We start from the raw sequence: 20,055 nt of genomic DNA, 5'->3' as shown, positions 1-20,055 counted from the left end.
GAAACAATCTATGAGCACAGGTCCAGCTTCGCGATACATCACACGCAGAAGGACACGCACAATATACAATAGGAACTCTTTCAACAACATTATCTTTTAATTCATATTATTGGACTGAATTATCCTTTACAAATTTTTTGCTACTATTGTAAAAATAAACGATCAGGTACTGTTCCAAATGTTCGGTAGTAAGATTGTGCCTTCGATCACTCAAAACTACATTTATGAGTAGAAAAGGACTGTTCTACATCAATTGAGATAACTGCACAGTATTTAAATTTGGGTGCTATGTTGGCACGTATAATTTCTGGCAAAAGTTCACCAGGTCTGTTACCAAAACTGTCAATTTGGGACAAAGGTTCAAAGCCAAACTTTTCTTTGACTAAATTCATTCATTAATTGAATAGATTCAGTCATTGCCAAACCTTGAGTTTCAAACTTTTTCAGCAAGGTGACGTACTCAGTGAGCCAAAGCACGTCACATGAATCAAACTGGTACAAAATACTTTGAGGGCTTTTCCTGCTTTGATTATATGGGGACCAGCATCTGAGAGAAACACAAACACCCTTTCATCTGCAGAAGGTCCTGGAAATATTTTTCTGATATCCTCATTCACAAATCTGGCGATTGTAGAACGATTTGTCTTTTCAAGTTCTTCGCAGGCCACTAAATACGAAGAAGAAGGCTCTTGTTTTAACGCACCAACAATTATATTTGCAATGTAACTGCCCAAATGTCGGTAGTTTCGTCGGCTGAAATTCAAGTAATGTTATCCTCGAGTTCATTGCGTATTCCATCCAGGACATATACCTAAATTGTCGGTATGTAATTTTTACGCAATGTTGTTATTTTGGTTTAAACAATATTTGCGTAGGAAACCTTTGAGGATATGGTCTGCAAGTTTGTGAAGAGGAATATTACTTGCAATGAATGCTTCACATATATCCAGATTAAAGCGATTTTTTTTTTTTGTTACCTGTGGAGCATAAATCCCTGCTACTGCTACTTGCCGCTGTGAAAAGTAGTTGTTGTGGGCCTTTCTTTTGCATTCCTGCGATATGAAGGGTTGACTGGGCATGCTGGTCTGTTTGAAACTTTGTTTGCACGAAAAGTTTTTCTCGCAAACTCAACAATATAAAAAGAAACTTTGTACAAATAAAAAGAGAACTAAACTGACACAATGGGCGTGCGACTAACAACTTGCGTAATTTAATTCAATTGTTGCCAACGCGTGGGGTATGACAGGAGAGGAGATACAGCGGGGGCGCGGGCGGGGGCGGTAAGCGCGACTCCGCCTGCCCGACTCGCGCCAAAAAAAAAAATAAATAAATAAATAAAATAAAAAATGCTCCTAAAAGCACGTTTTCTCTTAAAATATTGCCGCTAATGTCGCTCGCATTTCAACTAAAATGTAAAATTCCCGTAGTCACTTGTTCGAGGCTTTTCAAAGTCTTTGTCCGCAAACTTATCATCACCTAAATAAACAAGTGTGGTTGTGAAAAGTTACGCAAACTGGTCATTTGTTCCCGTGGGACCTCTTTGATATTTCTATCAGTGTTTGGACATCAATGATGCGCGACTAACTGCATAAAAAAATTCACAGTTCACTGAGTATACACTACATGTGCTACACAAATAGCGTATAGTCAGCGAGCTGTAATATTTTTTATGCAACTATTCGCGCATCATCGATGTCCAAAGATCCAAAGACTGATACAAATATCAAAGAGGTCCCCCTCAACAGCTATTTCGTGTGTCTCATTCCCTCGTGCCGCTCTAAGGAAGGTTAACGCCTCGTCTATACAGACGTCACTAGAGATGGAGTAGAAAATACCATAAGTAATCGGGTGTGGCTTAGTTGAATGAAGCATTCCGGCAGTTGCCTGAAGTGATTTAGGAGTACAACGGAAAAAATAAAACAGTATGGCCATACAGGGATTTCTGCTCGTTTTGAAAACCATGTGATAGTGAAGGTTTCATGAACTTCGGTGTACTTTTCCCTACACGACATATTTCAAAGCAAATACAGAAAAGTGTACTGGTAATCTGCGCGCTGGAACGACGTCTGGTAGCCTAATAATTATTTCTGGTTAGTAAATTTAAACACAGAATTTTTACACGTCAGGAACCACTGTTTGTCCCGCAATACGAAAGGGCGATAATATCAAGACGTCTGCTAAAATTTATTATATATCTTGATCGCAGCAAAGTGTACAAGATTCACTGTTTACGGTATAGAATTACCATCTTCAGATAGTTACCAATCTTTATTACAAATACCTCTTCAGGATATCATCGTGCAATATGGCATACCAGAAATGGAATGAAACCCAATTTTTAATTCCTATTTCTGGCAAACGATAAAGACGGATAACATAGTTTTAATTACAACCTGGCTATGTCACCGTCTGCCGAAAAGGTACCTTCATGATAGTGATGTAATCAACTGATGATTGTTCGAACATGGGATTAGGCTCGTAGTCCCATGTGAGAATTGTAAAAAGTGAATAACAATGACTGACAGATAAATTTAACACAAGTCTGATATATTACAGACGAGAAGTGAACAGTTTTTAAGAGACAAAACTAAGTTATCGCAAAGAATTTAACAAGCCAAAGAGGAGGATACAGACAAAACGCCATACTCGATTACAGAGACAAACAAAGTGCGAGAAAATGCCATATTAGTGGATGCTGCTTTTGGTAATTCAATCTACGGGGACTTCAATGTGTGTTTTACAGTGGTTAGTCTCATAGGAAACGTAGGGGTCAGAACGGTGTGGTGGTGATGTGGTGCGGAAGGCTTTTGGGCGGGTACTGTACTAAAGCACGACTTACATCATGACAGGAGACAAGTCTAATGACTAATATATTTCCTGCTGGATTTCGCACGGTCACAAACGGCTGGAAGAGAGAAAAAATACTTAACCACATATTAGTAAAGTGAAGGAAAGCTTCATACAATTACGTCCTGCTGCTGTAGGACAAAAGCTTCATAAAATGACTTGTTGCAGCTGCAGGACTCTCACATTCCTCATTCTATAGGAATATTAGACCTTACGAAAAAGTAACCTCCTCTAGAATGGATTTTCTCCTCTCGAATGTTTTTTTTTAAATCAGAAACCTTTTTATCAATACTTTTTCGACAGCAAGAAATCGGCACATAATGCCACTTGTGAAATGGAGGTAAAAGAAAACCTGCATTCTCTGCGCAGTTCAGTAGAGTTCCAATCATGGACGGAGGAATGCGGTTTGAGCACACTGTTCACTTCATCGGCATGCCTAGATGCTTCATTTCATGCTCAGACCGCGTGTGCAGTCACTACGGCAAGGAAGGTTATCAGCAAGGGAAGCTGCTCGTCATATTGGCGTACACCACTGCGACGCCATTTCAATATTCGACCGTGATCGACAGACACACATTACTGATGGTCTGCATCGAATTGATCGTAAGTAGTTAACAACAACAGCTGATATGGCTCCTAGGTACCCCGAGAGGACTGCGACAGCTTTCTGTGCTGCCGTTTTATTTGGCAACCGGGATTGTTGTGTCAACCCAGACAGGACGGTCAATTTGGCATCTAGGCGTCAATTTCGAACGACAGTACAAACTCACATTACCGTGGTGTGCGAAGAAGGTGAACATGGGAACACCTGGAATGGAACTTTAATCAACTGAGGTTGGTTCTCTTCAGAGACGAGTGTGGACTCGGCTAGGTCGTCCATCATATATCAGGCTTGCAATCCCACGGGTTAAGCAGGTGTGTCATGTTTTGAGCCAGAATCATGTACGAATCGGACTCCTTTCAACGCAGTCGAGAATAGTTTGAGGGCTGCAAAGTATCGGTACATGATCCTGTTTACTGTCTAGCCCTACAGACAACATTTCGCTGCTGGGTCTGTATTTCACGGCGAAATGCGCGAGTACATCACACCCACACCGTGCTCACCTCTGTCCAGGAGGCAGGGATCAGCCAAATATTTGCTGACATGAACCAGCTTTGTTGGGACCAGTTGAAACTTGCAGTGCGTCGCAGAAATACGACACACACACACACACACACACACACATTGTGTCAGCAGGGCCACCGTCTAAGCGTGGGACACGATTGAGCAGCACCATCTCAACCCCTTTGGGACATTATGCCGAGGAGGGTCCAAGCATTTCAGAATGCATGGGGTGGAGATTCGCGGTATTTGGTGTTATCCAGCCGCAGGTTTTTATTTTACAATTCTGCAATGTTGAACACCTTCGGAGATACTGTCTTTGTTTTGTTAATTTTTATATATGTAGCGGATACTTTTTCCGTGCTCCCCTTGAATATAAGCCGACACACGATCACAGATACGAAAGCGGTACAAAACTTTTTTTCATTTTATCATCCTCTGGTTGTAGTGGTTTATATGTCTAATCCACTGAGTTGTAAGGTCACCGGACAAAATATTTGTAGCACCTGTGTCTATGGACTGCTGTAGGTGGCGTAGAACTGGTATCAGGCGGTCATGTGACCTACCACCGTTGAGATTAATCATGACAGTGAAGTTGTGTGTATGTGTCAGTTTGTTGTATAGAATCAGCGCAATAAGACGAATCGACGAGGGGACGTAGCAAAATGGAAGAAGGGAGTTATCGAGTTTGGACGTGCCCATGACCACATTGTGCATTAATTTGCCAGATTCGTGGACTGTTCAACGTGCCTAGAAAGAATGGTTCAAATGGCTCTAAGCACTATGGGGCTTAACACCTGAAGTCATCAGTCCCCTAGACTTAGAACTACTTAAACCTAACTAACCTATGGACATCACACACATCCATGCCCGAGTCAGGATTCGAACCCGCGACCGTAGCAGCAGCGCGGTTCCGGACTGAAGCGCCTAGAACCGCTCGGCCACAGCGGCCGGCCTAGAAATAATGATATACCACTCGCAGCCTTGTGTAATGTGGTATAAGAACAGAGGCCGCAGAAGGATTCTTACCGACAGGGATTGGAGCGGAGTGTCACGGACTGTCAACAACAATCGGTTTCAAACCCGACAGGAGTTGCCACTGCCCATCTCAAACAGCTTAGCTGCGAACATTGTGAATGAAACTGAAGGCAGTGAACATCTGAAGTCAGGTACCTTGGAAAGGGCCATTGCTGAAAGTGGCAGATAGAGTCTCATGTCAGTTGGCCACAAAACACAAACTCGGCAGTAGCTGGCTGGAGGCGTGCAGTGTGGTCCGATTAGTCGCGATTTTGCCTCTTTTCATGTGATGCAAGGTGTCGACTGCACTGACGGCCCAGTGCTTCATTTAACGTGGAATGTGTGGAGGGTGTAATGAAGACCGGAGGTGGTCGTTTAGTGTTGTAGGAGCGTTTGTCGAACCATGACCTGGGCCAGCTCATTCGGGTTACCATGAACATGGATTGGATTGTTTGAGGGAAGAGACCAAACAGCGAGGTCATCGGTCTCATCGGATTAGGGAAGGATGGGGAAGGAAGTCGGCCGTGCCCTTTCAAAGGAACCATCCCAGCATTTGCCTGGATCGATTTAGGGAAATCACGGAAAACGTAAATCAGGATGGGCGGACGCGGGATTGAACCGTCGTCCTCCCGAATGAGAGTCCAGTATGCTACCACTGCGCCACCTCGCTCGGTACCATGAATATGAACTGGGGCAATTATTTCAGCATTCTCGGTGACAGAGTGTTACCCCTTCTTTTACATCTTCACGATGAGTTGAGTTGCTGTAGACACATCTTCCAGATGACAACAGCTATGTTGACACAGGTGCGCACGCACGCACACACGCACTCGTGTTCATGATTTTACGAACACGCAGGCACTCTACAGTATCTCGACAAGTCCGCTAGACCACCCGATATTAATCCCGCAGAAAATGTCGGATTATTTGGAAACGTAGCAATCAACATCCCCGCAAATCTTTGGGTCCTGAGCATAAAGAAGTGGCTTCAGCTGGATGTTGGGAATATGAAGAAACTTGTCGACTCTCCTCCTCGTCGAAATGAGGCAGTTAAAAAGGCTGGAAACGGTGTTGCGTTTCCTAAGGCTAACTTATTTTTTTGTCTAGTGCGCGTCTTCAGGGGGTTTGTTAAAGATTTGCCACAAAATTTTCTGACACTGTAAGTAAAAAAACCACCATCAACGTCCAACAATTCTCCACAAGCCACCGTTCGGTGCTTGGAGGAGGGTGCCTTGTACCACTACTGGACATTTCCTTTCCTGTTCCACTCACAAACAGAGTGTGGAAAAACCGAGCCTCTATGTCTCCGTACGAGCCCTAATTTATTGTATCTTATCTCCGTGGTCCTTACACACCATGTATGTTGGCGATAGTAGGCTCGTTCCGCAGTCAGCTTCAAATGCCGGTTATCTAAATTTACTAAATGGTGTTTCTCCAAAAGAACGTCGCCTTCCCTCCAGGGATTCCCACTTGAGTTCCGAACCATCTCCATACACTTACGTGTTGTTCGAACCTACCAGTAACAAATCTAGCAGCCCGCCTCTGAATTGCTTCGATGTCGTCCTTCAATCCGATCTGGTACGGATCCCAAACACTTGAGCGGCACTCAAGAATAGGTCGCACCAGTAATCTACATGCGGTCTCCCTTAAAGATGAACCACTCTTTCATAAAATAACCCGAAGTCGACTATTCGCCTTTCCCACCACTGCTTTCACATGCTCGTTCCACCTCATATTGCTTTGCAAAGCTATGCCCCGATATTTAAACGACTTGATTGTGTCTAGGCCGGACACGACATTTTTCCACATTTAGTGCTAGCTGCCATTCATCACCCCCATCTAGAAATTTTGTTTAAGTCATCTTTCAGCTTCCAACAGTCAATCAGCTTCGATACCTTACCGTACACCACGGCATCATCAGCTTCGTCTAGAACTTATCGACGGTGCCTACACGCTCGATTCATCAGCTGCGACTTTCACAGGGAAGAGCATAAAACCAACGGCGGCTAGACGTCCCCAACAGAATTTGAAGTGGTGACGGAGTGTCAAAGGGTTCTGTTGTGATTCCAAATCAGGCTTCAATTTACCAAAGAGAGCTGCTGATGAGTTTCGAGGAAAGTAAATTACTACAAATGTATGATTGCTCCTGCCTATATCAGAGATGCTTCCATAACAAAAATTACTGAATAGAAACCACTGCTGACAACTCAAACAGGTCTGACACCATATTTCCAGTTTGTTCTATAACAGCAAGAATATCTGCAAAGCAACAATCTGTTCAAGGCTGATACATAGTTGGTGGACCTGGAAATAAAATCGCCTTAATTCCTTGACTGCTTAGTTTCGGAGAAACAACAGCTTGTCTATGATCGAGATTTACTTATTGATTCTGCTTCTCTGGCACTCCAAGGGTCACCAGAATCGCTAAAACGCCCTAAATAGATCAGATTTAGAAATGGCGTCTCCCGTCGGCACAGATTTTTGTGGAATAATGTTTACTTAGAATTTAATGCTCTTAGCAAAAGTCACGGCGTCTATAGACGGATCGATCACTTTCCTCACCATCTCTACACTTACTAGAAACTCTTTACACATTATACCGAGATATTTTAAAACACATATCGATGACAAGGCCTATCCAGTGATGAATATAACCAACTCAGAAAGGCTAGAGAATACCGTAGCAAATAAAGGAACTGCGCACCAACGCCATCATAACGAAGTTATCTCAGTTCGAACAGGTGACTGCACTAAAATCTCTAGTTTTTATCAGCCAGCGCCGGGAAAATATTTGTTGCCGACATTGACACAATGGACAGTCTCGTATAAAGTAAAGCATGTGTTATGAATGGAAAAAGCGACCGACGGCTGAGCGTAAAATGATGTTTATAACAGCTCGGTGATGTTCGCTCTAACTGATACACGCCTCCTCAACAATTGCTGACACACCCTTCGCAGTGTTAGGTACTTCCGTGACAATTTCTTCACAGGAGTAATGTGCAGTCATGCGCCTCGTTTACGGCACTGCACCGGATAAGCAAAAGCTGCAAGACAGCCGGATAAGCAAAAGCTGCAAGACAGCTGTATAAGAAAAATACAAACAGTTTACACCAACAAAAACATTTTACTCGGGTATGGTGAATGGATCATGTTCAGCAATCATTCCGCCAAGGCTCGAAGTCTGCCGCACACAACATTCGGACAATATTAGTGAAACCCAGGGCAGCCTAAAATTGCGTTTATTCGTTTTTTACGCTTGTATTACGTACATATGGTTTAACTAACTCGAGATCTGTATTTTGTATAGTGGTTCTCTGTACCAGTTCTTTAATTCCAGCGAAAATAAAAAAATGGACATTCATTAAATCAATTCCCTTGTCACTTGGCTTTCCCCATGACAACCAACCGTGATACATAGTACCATGGTGGGAGGGAGAGAGGAGGGGAACACGCGATCTTTGCTCGGGTGGAGTCGCGCTGTGTGTCGCATGGATCCCCACCCTCGCCTTATAATCTACCGCATAGACTTCTACAAAGCGCCGATGTTACGCGGTCTTGCGGCTCTTTGCTCCCGGCTTACATGGGCGCAGACTAAAGTTCCCATCATATTTCTCGATTTTATGAAACTCAGTTGAACACTGGGAAACAATTCCGTTTTTGTAAGTCGATGTGTGATGTGATACAATACAATACAATAAATACTTTTCCTCGTTTATGAAGCACCCTATCATACCTCTGAAGTAACCTTCGGAGTTTATCATGTGCAGATCTTCCTGCATCTGGCAATACTTTTCTAATGATACAACTTCCCGGCACACGACATCGCAGGTAAACACTTTCAGAGCGCTACAGACGTTCTCTATTGGGCCGGTACGTGTTTAAAAAGGAGTGATGTGAAAAAGCTCTGGGTAGAAATACGCGTGAAGTGTGTTTCAAGTAGCGAGGAGTATGTGAACTCGTGCTCCGACGTGCGATTTTTTTATTTCATAATACAAGAAGTGGGAGGTAAACAAATCTTGGGTATTTTTGTCCTCTCACGTGGAGTGTGACTTCGGTTCAGTAGCAAGAAAGGGAGCGGATTGAAATAACGTTTACTGTTTGACGGTACACTGTCGAAAAGGAACTGTAACTATTAATTATCCCGTGTGAGCGAAGGAACGAACTGGCAGGCGAGCATTGTCATGTATAATAATAATAATAATAATAATAATAATAATAATAATAATAAGAGCTGGTAGTAACAAAGCACAAGTAAGCCTTCTTCCAGGGCGAATCCACTGTCTGACAGCCATGTTCAGTGCCAAAAACCATATCGACAATAATTCTGAAATTCTCTAAAAGTTCTCCGTGACGATAATCAACTTCCTGCTACGAAAAATGATAATTGATCCGTTAATACTGAAGCTCCGTCTTGAAGTGATAAATTTGATCCAGCGTTAAGTCTGTAGGCGTTCCTTAATGATTGTGGGAAGGCAAGACAAGGTCTGTCGGGAAAGCGAGTTTGTATCAACGAAATTTTGGTTTCGTTATGTTGTTTCATGCTGTGCAATAACTCAAGTGTCAGCTGACTTGCGGAAAATTTCGGTTTTTCCACCGTATTAATTCAGCTGAGCTTTTGTTTTGTTACTATACATAAGCTCGAGTGACCTACCACTGTAAAATTCTTTGTTTTGAACGGTACACCGCCGACAGAGACCATTCGACAGTTAGCGAACGATTCTTACTAGTCACCTTCTTAATTTTCTAACAGTTAAGGAATGAGACGGTACATTTAAGCGTGACCCTGCTCCTCTTGAAGGTGATCCACGGGAAGGACGTCTCAAATATGAAATTATGTATAAGAACTATGAGAAAGGACACAATGAAATATTGAACGGTCGTTGACTGAAGACGTGAGTACGAGATATAAGACAGCAAAATCGTAAAAATGAATACAGAACATTTTTAATGAGGAATTAACTACGACAAAGGTTTGTGCTTACATTATTGGATGCTGAGGAAATGCTAATTTGAAAACCAGTTTCTCAGCTACGTCTGGATATCTGATTCACTAGATTTTATTTGACACTTTGTCATAGTAGATGAGACGTGGGCCCGCGCTTATAAGTCACGGGGAAAAAAATAATAATAAAATAATAATCTATCCAGTTGGTGCAATCCAGTTGCCCAGCACATGGAAAGAAGTTGACCTGATGTGCTAGAAAGTCTACGTTCAGATTCTGGTAGGCAAAATGGTTTATTCTTGTTAAAACAATTTACAGTCGGGTGACGTCGTCGACAAGCGCCGATTTTCAACAGGAGTACAGCCTGCCATTTTCAAGGCAACACGGCAGCAAGAAGGTGCAGAGGAGTTCGTGGCAGAGTGTGATCCTGTCGAAATATAGGTGGTTGGGTGGCTGCATTCCCTTAAGCTACTCGAACACTGTCTACGCCGGGAGAAAAACAAATCTCTCACGATTTGTTCTTACTGACTACCCTGCCAAGGTAGAAGCAGTAACTAGCGAACACTCGTAACGTCTTCGGGCCGACTGGAAGAAAAAATGGGTTACAAGACACCTGGATTGCAAAAGAAAATCACACTTCATCAAGACACTGTAGCTAAAGAGTCCGCAGCTCGTGGTCGTGCGGTTGCGTTATCGCTTCCCACGCCCGGGTTCGATTCCCGGCGGAGTCAGGGATTTTCTCTGCCTCGTGATGACTGGGTGTTGTGTGATGTCCTTAGGTTAGTTAGGTTTAAGTAGTTCTAAGTTCTAGGGGACTGATGACCATAGATGTTAAGTCCCATAGTGCTCAGAGCCATTTCAACCATTTTTTTTTGTAGCTAAAGGTAAACGTAATTTGGCAAAGGGAAAAGTAAGGGATTTGAAGCCACAATTGTTGGAACGTCCATCCCATTCATATTTCCGACATCGACCTGCTCCCACATCTAATGATATTTGTGGCTGGAGCACGTGACCTAAATATGGATTATGTCGAAAAATATGTGCAATTTCTTTTAACAAAAAGCAATCTTTAACTGCCCAGTTAAAAACCCTTCCTTGCATCAGAAATGACAATGTAACCACAGTTAAAAGCATGTCATGTTCTTTGGGGCACACTGGTATTTTACTTATTGAAATGTGTGGCATGAGGAAATTTCCAGGAGTTACACTTCCTCACGCTGTCATCAGGTAGCAGTAGACGAAGCATTCGAAGTTTTGGCGGTGTTTAAACATTTAGAAGTAAGCTAGTAGGAAAATAATGGAGATACAATTGAGTTTTACAACTGGAGTGTTGTCAAATCAAATGTAGTGGAAGACTGGAACTCATAGATGGCAAAGCATGGATGTGATAATAAGATATTTAAAAAAAAACTACCAGGATTACTTATCGCTTCCTGCTAATCAGAAACTGAAAAAAGTCCACAGACATGTTACACATATCATTATAGCATGTAGCTCATCTACTAATAAGTCTGGCAGGGAATATTTGACACAGTCAAAGCCGTGTAGAAATGCAATACATGCTTAAGAAGAATGCAGAATAATCAGCTGAAATAGATCAGTGGGAAAGGGGATGGATGGAGAACATACGGATCACGAAGTATGTCCCATAAAAATTGTCATTCATTATTAGGTAACACTCATTTCGGACAATGGCAAATGAAAATGTTAGATCACGGTTTGCTTATTACCAGAACAATCATCATTCAGTTTCCCATATGTTTATGCACTGGAGAACAATAAAAACTGAGTTAAGTCATAAGCTATATAAATCCTCCATATGAGAACTTTATTTAGGAGATATGTATTTATTTGTCAGGAGGTTTTTTTTTTCTATTCATCTCTGGGTGTGTAGTAAGCAAATGAAGGTTAACAATTCATCCTTTGAAAATGAGATTGCAAAATAATGCTCTGTAACATACTGAAACAGACTAAATATAAACATTATCTCTGCACTTCTGGCTATTCCTTGTGATTGATCTGCGCAGTTGGTCTACAGTGCCTTCTTGGAAATGTTACTGCAAGAAATCGACTTCAAGGCCAAGGAAAAGACACACAACACATTAAAAACTGGTTGCCACATAGGGGAAAAATGGATAGAAAGTATGGCTTTATTCAAGTGGTACATCCTGCTTGCTGAAACATTTTGAAGGCAAGATAGTGCTGTGGCACAGATTCATTTTTCCTCTAGAATTCCAAGACACTTTTAATTGCTTGTGAAATTCATGCATAAAATTGCAGCTGATATAAATGACAGAAGATCAGCTACACACATGACTGTATTGATCCTGCATCCTCAGAGAAATCTGGCCTATTACAAGTTTAATGATGACAGCAGGAATATAATGTTGATTGAAGAATTCAGTTTTAATAAAAGATATGTGTGGGAGAGGGGCATGGATGAAAATTTGGAGCAAACTAGAGAGGTCCATCTCAGTTCTCTGTTTGGCAGAAAATGGTCAACTCCTAATATGAACTCTGTTAATGGAATAATGCTTTCCAACTTACTGAAAAATTCTGTTTCAACCAAAGGAGAGGAAGAGAACATTTTCCTGATTAGTAAAGGACTGTCTTGATGGACTCAGTATATGTAATCTAAAGACATGATAGTGCAATGACACAGCCTAGCACCACCACACCACACTTTATTTACTGTCTTAGATATGTAACTACTTGCCAAAAATATTCAGCAAAAACTAACTGTGGAAAATAAGGAGATTTAGTTAGGAAAATTAACTTAAGGAAATATTAATTGACAAAAATATGGTCTTGTATTTTTAGACATCCTGGAATGATATATTAGATGAAAATTATAGTAAGGGTAAGTCAGTCTATAACTGCAAAAATACCTTTTTTTAAATTTGACACTCCATCACTGAAGAAAAGGTTCTTTGCCAAAAATTAATTGCATACTGTAACTGACTGCATTACCAATTATACTAATGCTTAGTGACACAATCACAGACCAACTGATGTAAAATTCCACAAGGCTTACACAAAATGAACATATAAGCTATCTTAACATATGAGCATTTTCCTCACTGTCAGGTTCAGAAAACAGCTGTTATCTACTGAATTATGAATCAGCTGGTATGGGAAAGTAAACAGATTGTCAATTAAGAACAAAAGAAAAAAAATCTAGTTCTGTAACATATTTTCATTATGGAAGAAGTTCAGTGGACTTCGTCTCAACAGACATGCATACATGAGTTTCATTGCCGCAAAAACTGAGCTATAAAAATTTAAGCAAAAAGTAAACAATTCTCAAAACAATTTTTTGCTGAACAACCCAAATTAAATAATTTGTTACGAAATTTCGTCTATTATGGCGAATGTGTCTCATTAAGGAAATGTGACTTGTAAAAATGTAAACAAAACCATATTTATGGCCTTTCTAAATCTTGGGGAACAAAAAACTCCATCAACGACGTTAATTCAGGTAACAAGTCTCACTAATCGAAGGAACCTACTGAGGAGAAGCACTAGGAATGTGTAGTTAAAGAATTTATGTAGGCATTTGTATGCACCAGTTTGGAAAAGCTACGGTAAACGTAAACCCGGACGACGAGACAGGAAATTTACTCACTAAGCCTCAACCGTCGCTCGGAACCACAGCACACAGCGGAAAAGGTTACAAATGATTGACAGGTAGCAAGAGAAATGGATGGAGCATCAGTAATCAGAGCATTATCAAGCTTTTGAAGAAAAAAAACTTTTCGTAAATAGGATATATAGATTTTTCTACCTGCAGGCTGTATACCATTAACTATCTCAAATAAATAAATAAACTAAACTTCGGTTATAACTATGAACAGCCGGTTATGCAGATGCAGATCAGTTGCTTTACGTAACAGTTGTATTCGTATGTGTGTATGTAAAAAAGTACGGGAGGAGGTTGGGGGGGGGGGGGGGTATCTCACCCCCTACAATCATAACAATCAAACAGTTGGTATATACCACAAACATTATCCGAAGACCTGTGAATCATTGGTCTTCAGCATATTCTATGTACAGTGTACAATGTTTGTGAAACTGAAAACAAACCTTCCTTATTTCCGTTAAACAACACGAAAACAAAATATCTTCCAGCAATAAACACGTTCTACCGTTCGTGACATTTATCTAGACACTAAAAACAGGATCTGAAATCGTGTTCTATGATTGCGCAATGATAATCTCGCCTCTCGTAAAAGTATTATCTATCAGGCCCGGAATCACTGTATGATTCGTTTACAAACATTAAATTTGTGTCTTGTTGATCACGTAACTAGTACGCGTTCTATACCCGCGACTGCATTTCTCTTTATGGCTAACAGTGACGAAGTCTTCTTTTACTGTTTCACTTGGTACTAATAAATCCTTGTTTCGTTGTCACGAGAATTGCACTGTGGTCACTAGAAAAAGGCAACACTATAAAATACCAATAAATGGCTACTGTTTACACTTCAAATCAATCTACAATCATGTTTAAATTCATTGATTTCGTTGACGACGGGACCTTCGCTGCTATGCTTTGCACACCTGATAAGCAAGTTAAAAAAAAAAAAAAAACCTCGATAAATTATGCAGCTTATTACAACCTATCTCCAAGTAACACAGTTAAGTAAATGCAAGCAAATTGGAATGGTTTGGTGGTAAACTTACCAGTTCACCAAAAGTTTGTTCATGTTCATTTCCTTGCCAATCGAGTCGCCTCGGCAGTATCTGGAATAAATGTTAAAAATTACTATTCTGGGTAAACTATTCGAGGCTTATAACAAATATTTTCGGTCAGTGACCTCCCCATACCGAATGTTTTGACTGTCAAACCACGTGCTACACGCGCGATTACAGCTCGACAGTCAACCGGGTGACAAAACAGTGAGTGATACTAACCTTCAGACGCTGAAGTTCTTGTTTTAACACCTGAAAAATTAAAGAACACATTAAAACTACGTCGTAAAAATACACCTATAAACAGCATCACAAGTACTTACCGCTGCTGTCTGATGACAAGGGCTAGCATCCAAGAACTTCGTAATTAGAAAATACAATTCTGTGGACAAAACAATCGCTGTTAAATTCGAAAACAAATTTCCACCTCGGTATATAAAACACTATAAAGCGTAGTTACCTGAAGCACATTGAGACCGCTGTCTTATTATTTTGTTTTCCATATTTACAGTATCATGATTATGTTTGCAAAATCCTACGGCAGAAAAATTATTCCACCCGCCAGTACAACTCACACAGACGCACAATCACCAAAACAGCCGCACGACTCACACAGCCGAAGTCCATGGTTTTAGCGGTAGCTGCCGTGCGATGCAGTTGTATCGATTTGTTGCATTATACTTGTTTCACAAAACACAACACAATGTATATTTTTTCAACGCTTCCAGGTATGCATACACACGTATAACCACATCAACAAATACAACTCCACTCCGTGCTGACTAAGGCTACGCCACTTTCTTCCATCTTTGTTTTTGCAACGTTTCATATAATACACAGCCCAGTGCACACTCGTTTCGAGAACGCGCGGTAACAGGAAAATCTTCGCCTAAGACTGATCGTAATGAATTCTGTTGTTTACTTGCAGTTAATCAAATATAATCTTGACCGCTCAACCATGAAAATAGTTATGGAAGTCTCACCTTTTATCGGCCGAAAGACGAACTGAAACTAAGAGTGTCTTTGGATTATTCGAGTTCGAAGGTGCGAATTTGAAGTCAAAGTATCCTATATTTGTTTATGTTAGTGACAATACCAAGGTTCAGGTGATTTACCCGGTGCAGTTAATTTATATTATTTGAGAAAAATAACGGTACTTGAAATTTGTTACGTTTAATATCAAATACCATATACTAGAGCATCATAAATGTGATGTTACATGCCTTTGAAGTTTGGCAAGTACCCACTAAAAGATGTGACTATACATGTTCAAATTCAAGTGTGGCTTCGGTTTTTCATTTTTCTCATTCAGTGTTTAGTTATGCTGGTGCTATGTTTGAGAAATCGTGAACTTTTCTGTCACAGCTTGTTACCTGCACAAAAAAGAACATCTAAATCTATGGTAATTGATACAAATAACTTTTATTTCAAAATAATTTTGAGTCCAGTGTACATAATAAATCATTTACCATGTTACTTTAGGCCTATACCCCCCTTTATTTACTTTTACATAATAATTTTGCTCGTGGAAATACAATTCTTGTCGAGACATTTATTTGTTGTTGTAGAGTGCAACTTGTTCTGATGTTTCGAACTGATTTGTTATACTAACATGACAACCAAAACAACCACATCAGCAGCCAGAATAAAGATGTGCATACATCTCTCACAACTACTGTTTAATAAAGTGTCAACATTAACATGAAACAAAGCATCAAAATCAGTATGTAAAAATATGATATAATGTGAGGCAAATAATACAGGATAAAAAAATTGCAAGGGAACAGTTTTATGGGAAATGACAATGAGATATGAAAGGCTACTGGAATACTGTGGCAAGTTAGTGGAATCAGCAAGAACATACATTATCAGCTAGCGAACACTACACTGTATCTTCAGTAGTACATTTACAAGGACATTAGATATGTAATATCATTACAGTTTTTTTAAGGTTAAGTCATACATACAGGCACTTACATATTTATAGGTTCAGTTTGGTAAGGATGGGACAGGTGGGTGCGGTGGCCTTATGGAGAGAACCATCGTGGCATTTGCCTGATGTAATATAGGAAACTGCAGAAAACATAAATCAGGATGATTAGATGTAGATTAAAAGCTATGGCCAGTCTTTTTAAAATGGCTCAACTTCATCTTTAGTGTATAGTTTCATTCATAGACCTAGTGAGTGAGCAAGCCCGAGGGAGTATGAAAAGACAGAAATGATGTGGAGGGAAATTGCAGCTTTTAATCTCTCTAAGAGGCATGCCTAGCTAAAAACTATATGAAAAGCAGAATCTTGAGTGAATGTGGAAGAGGTTCAAAATGCTTTTGAGCTTAGACTTCTCACACTCTGGCATTAGCACAGATTGGAACAAAGGGGGAAATTTTATTTAGATGCTAACAAACTGCAGGATTGTTAACTAAGTTTAGAATGGAGAGGCTGAAGGTAATGTTCATTTAATGAAAGGAGGTGTCAAAATAACATAAATTCCAAAGACACGCAACACACATTAAGTTAATAATGCAAAAAAAAGTTTGCATACTAAAGTAGGCTTTGTAGTGGCTTTACAAGTAATTGCAAATGTAAGTGAATGCAAGAAAGGGTGATAGAATCTGTGAGAAAATGACTGGAGAGAAGGTAAATTAATCATAAAGTAGAAAATAACAGAGAATCAATAAGTTGATGTCTGAAGTACACATATAAGAACATTAGAGTATAGAGAAAAAATGAGAGAACAAAGAAATAATATATGTTCCGTGACAGTCACTCAGCTTTGAGATCCTCACACTTGTTCAGTTGAAACTAAGTTTGCAAAGTACACAGGCTACTCTAGACAATGTCCCCATATTACATGTAGACATCTATCATGCATACTCCTAAAATAGAGCCACCATCATATCAGTTCATTTACCAATACTGGCATTCTTGTGTCATGTGAGTAGTGTATTTGTCAAAGCAGGGAACAGTAAAATATGGATAAGTAGTTTGGAGGACACAAAAGTTACAATAGGCTCAATGGATTATTGAGTGTGACCATATTGAAAACTGGATAGATGTGAGTTCTACATCTCGACAGGATGAGTTGTTGCAGTCTCTATGTTATGTTCAATCACATGTTAGCAAGATAGGTGTAGGAATGTTTGGGAGGCAATTTCACTTCCTCCAAGGAAAATTTTGTATGACCTAAGGCACCTTTATATATTATTGTATTTGGCACAATATTTACAAATAATTTTTAGATGACACAAAAAATGTGTGTGTAAACATTTAACTTAGTCCAATGCAGATTTATCTGATTTGACACACATTTTAATGATATGCTATATGTAGCTCTCAGTTCTGTCATACCTTGTGTAATATGTTGATTGTATTCTTCATTTTACATTGTGTATGTGACCAGCCTGACTCCTTAACATGTTCACACACAGATACAAATCCATACTTTAGTTTTACATATTTTTGATTGGCAGGATGGAGTCAGATTGGCCACTGCATAATGTAAAAGGAAGGGTACCAACAAACACATTATACTGTGAGTGGAGGGGGGTGGATGGATCAAGAATTGCACTTAATACAGAATGAAAATATTTGTGCCTAAACAGATAAATAATTGGACTCGGTTACATTTTTATACACACATTTTGTGTGTATAAAAATATTGGAAATATTGTGTCAAATGCAAAGACAAGATTTATGAAATTTATTCACAATTGCGGAATCTTTCTGACATTAGCAGCATTAGATATGAAGATATTACCTGTTTGTGAGACATGAAAATTTGTGCCAGACTGGGACTTGAACCCAAATTTCCTGCTAATCCCATTCTTCACACATTGTTAAAACTAAGTATCTCTATAAGAGTTAAATTTCAGTAGAATTAAACTGAGAACATAATAATTCTTACCCCAGACTGAACTAAATGGTCTTATCTTTAAAGCATTCAACTAGCATTAGAGGGGAATGTGATTCAGATCACCATTTTCCCATATAGAGTTATGTTTTCGATGATTTACTAAAATGGTCAGTGTGAATCATATTATGGTAACTTAGAAAATCACACTGATTCCCTTCTCCCTATGAACTTGTTGCTGACTGGGCATTAAACCACAAGTTTTCCTTCCTTAATCCCTATGTCAGCAGAACACTAGGTTTTTGTGAACAAACTGTTATGTAAAACTTTTCGTTAACAATGTTTCTGTTATGTAAGGTGTATTTTCTTGAAATCATTATATTTAATATAAATATAAGCTAAGTAGATGACAAGTATTGTCTTACTGTGGTTCAGTCCTTTCTTTTACATCCTGGACTAGATAAATGCATCTCAGTTTTGAAAGTCTTTATAGTATCTTCCTGTTCCGTCTTGTTTTGGTTACATGTTGTGTTCAGTCACTGACATTACTTGCTATCACATTTAAGCCTCTTCTCCATATTTTGTAACTTGACAACATTTTTTATAACATCCATTGTAGGGATCTTCCCTGTGTTCGTAATTGTGTGGTTATGTAGTGTACAATATATCTATTTTTGGGTCGACAGAAGCGTCCGATCCCACGCGTCGGCTTTGACCCGTGACGTAAGGGTGTTGTCGTGTGTGATGTCATGACGGCGCGGAGTTTGGTTTGAGTGTGGCTGTCTCCAGTTCTGTTTTATCTTATTTTATTTACTTTTCTGATCTGTTCGTTCTATCCCGTGAGATTTTTTTTTTTTAAAGACAAAAATCACTAATCAGCTACTGAAGCATCTTTATCTTCTATGGGTTGCAGGGTTACGACCCCTGGGGAGGTGGGTGGATATTCATGCATGGCTGTCTTCACTTACACGTTGTAGCTACGCAAAGCGTCTAAATTTGTTTATATTTAGTTTGCCCCCCCCCCCCCCCAACCATAACACCCCATTTCCCACGCTTGTCCCGTTAGTGTCATTAGGCTTCTTGTGGAAAGTGTGTGTGTTTGTTTTTGTTTCCGCCATATTTGTGACGTCATGGTCAAAGCAGACGGATGGGATCGGACGCTTCCGTACTTCCCTATTTTTCTTTAAACTGCCTTTATGCTGCTTAAAACAAAATTGATTGCCTATAATATCATATCAGATATGTTACACGAAGGAAACTATAGAATTTAAAAGCATGCGAATATTTTAAGTGTGTGGTAAATATACTGTTGGGTGTACAAGAAAACAGCTATGGGGCAGCACATTAACATGACAGTTTGTTCTTGACTTGTTTTTATGCATAGTATCTTATCTAAATTTTGTTGGCTTTTGTGAATTATAGACTAATTCCAAAAATGACAGTGTTGTTTTGGACTGTTGTGAAAAAATAAATCCAGGCAGAATATCTTGTTTCAGAAGTACTGCAGAACTGTGAACCTTAGTAAAAGAAGAAAGAATATTGACTTAGTGTTTGCAATGCTACTATATCATGGGTTCTTTACAATTCATAACTTGCATTGCCT

General features: G+C 39.8%; 1 protein-coding gene across 1 annotated transcript in view; it reads right to left on the bottom strand.

Annotated features, from left to right (window-relative positions):
• LOC126249102 (PH-interacting protein) overlaps positions 1-15,588 on the bottom strand; it is a 278,680-nt gene extending 263,092 nt beyond the window's left edge. Inside the window, exons 1-4 of the mRNA XM_049950753.1 lie at positions 15,062-15,588; positions 14,925-14,983; positions 14,824-14,853; positions 14,593-14,652 (exon numbers count right to left, since the gene is read on the bottom strand). Coding sequence (XP_049806710.1) covers positions 14,593-14,652; positions 14,824-14,853; positions 14,925-14,983; positions 15,062-15,104 — 192 coding nt within the window. The 5' untranslated portion in view covers positions 15,105-15,588. The remainder of the gene's footprint in view (positions 1-14,592; positions 14,653-14,823; positions 14,854-14,924; positions 14,984-15,061) is intronic.
• Positions 15,589-20,055: the final 4,467 nt, after the last annotated feature.

This window comes from Schistocerca nitens, chromosome 3 (assembly GCF_023898315.1).
Source record: "Schistocerca nitens isolate TAMUIC-IGC-003100 chromosome 3, iqSchNite1.1, whole genome shotgun sequence".
Classification (NCBI taxonomy): Eukaryota; Metazoa; Arthropoda; class Insecta; order Orthoptera; family Acrididae; genus Schistocerca; species Schistocerca nitens.
This window is presented reverse-complemented; position numbering and strand designations above follow the sequence as displayed.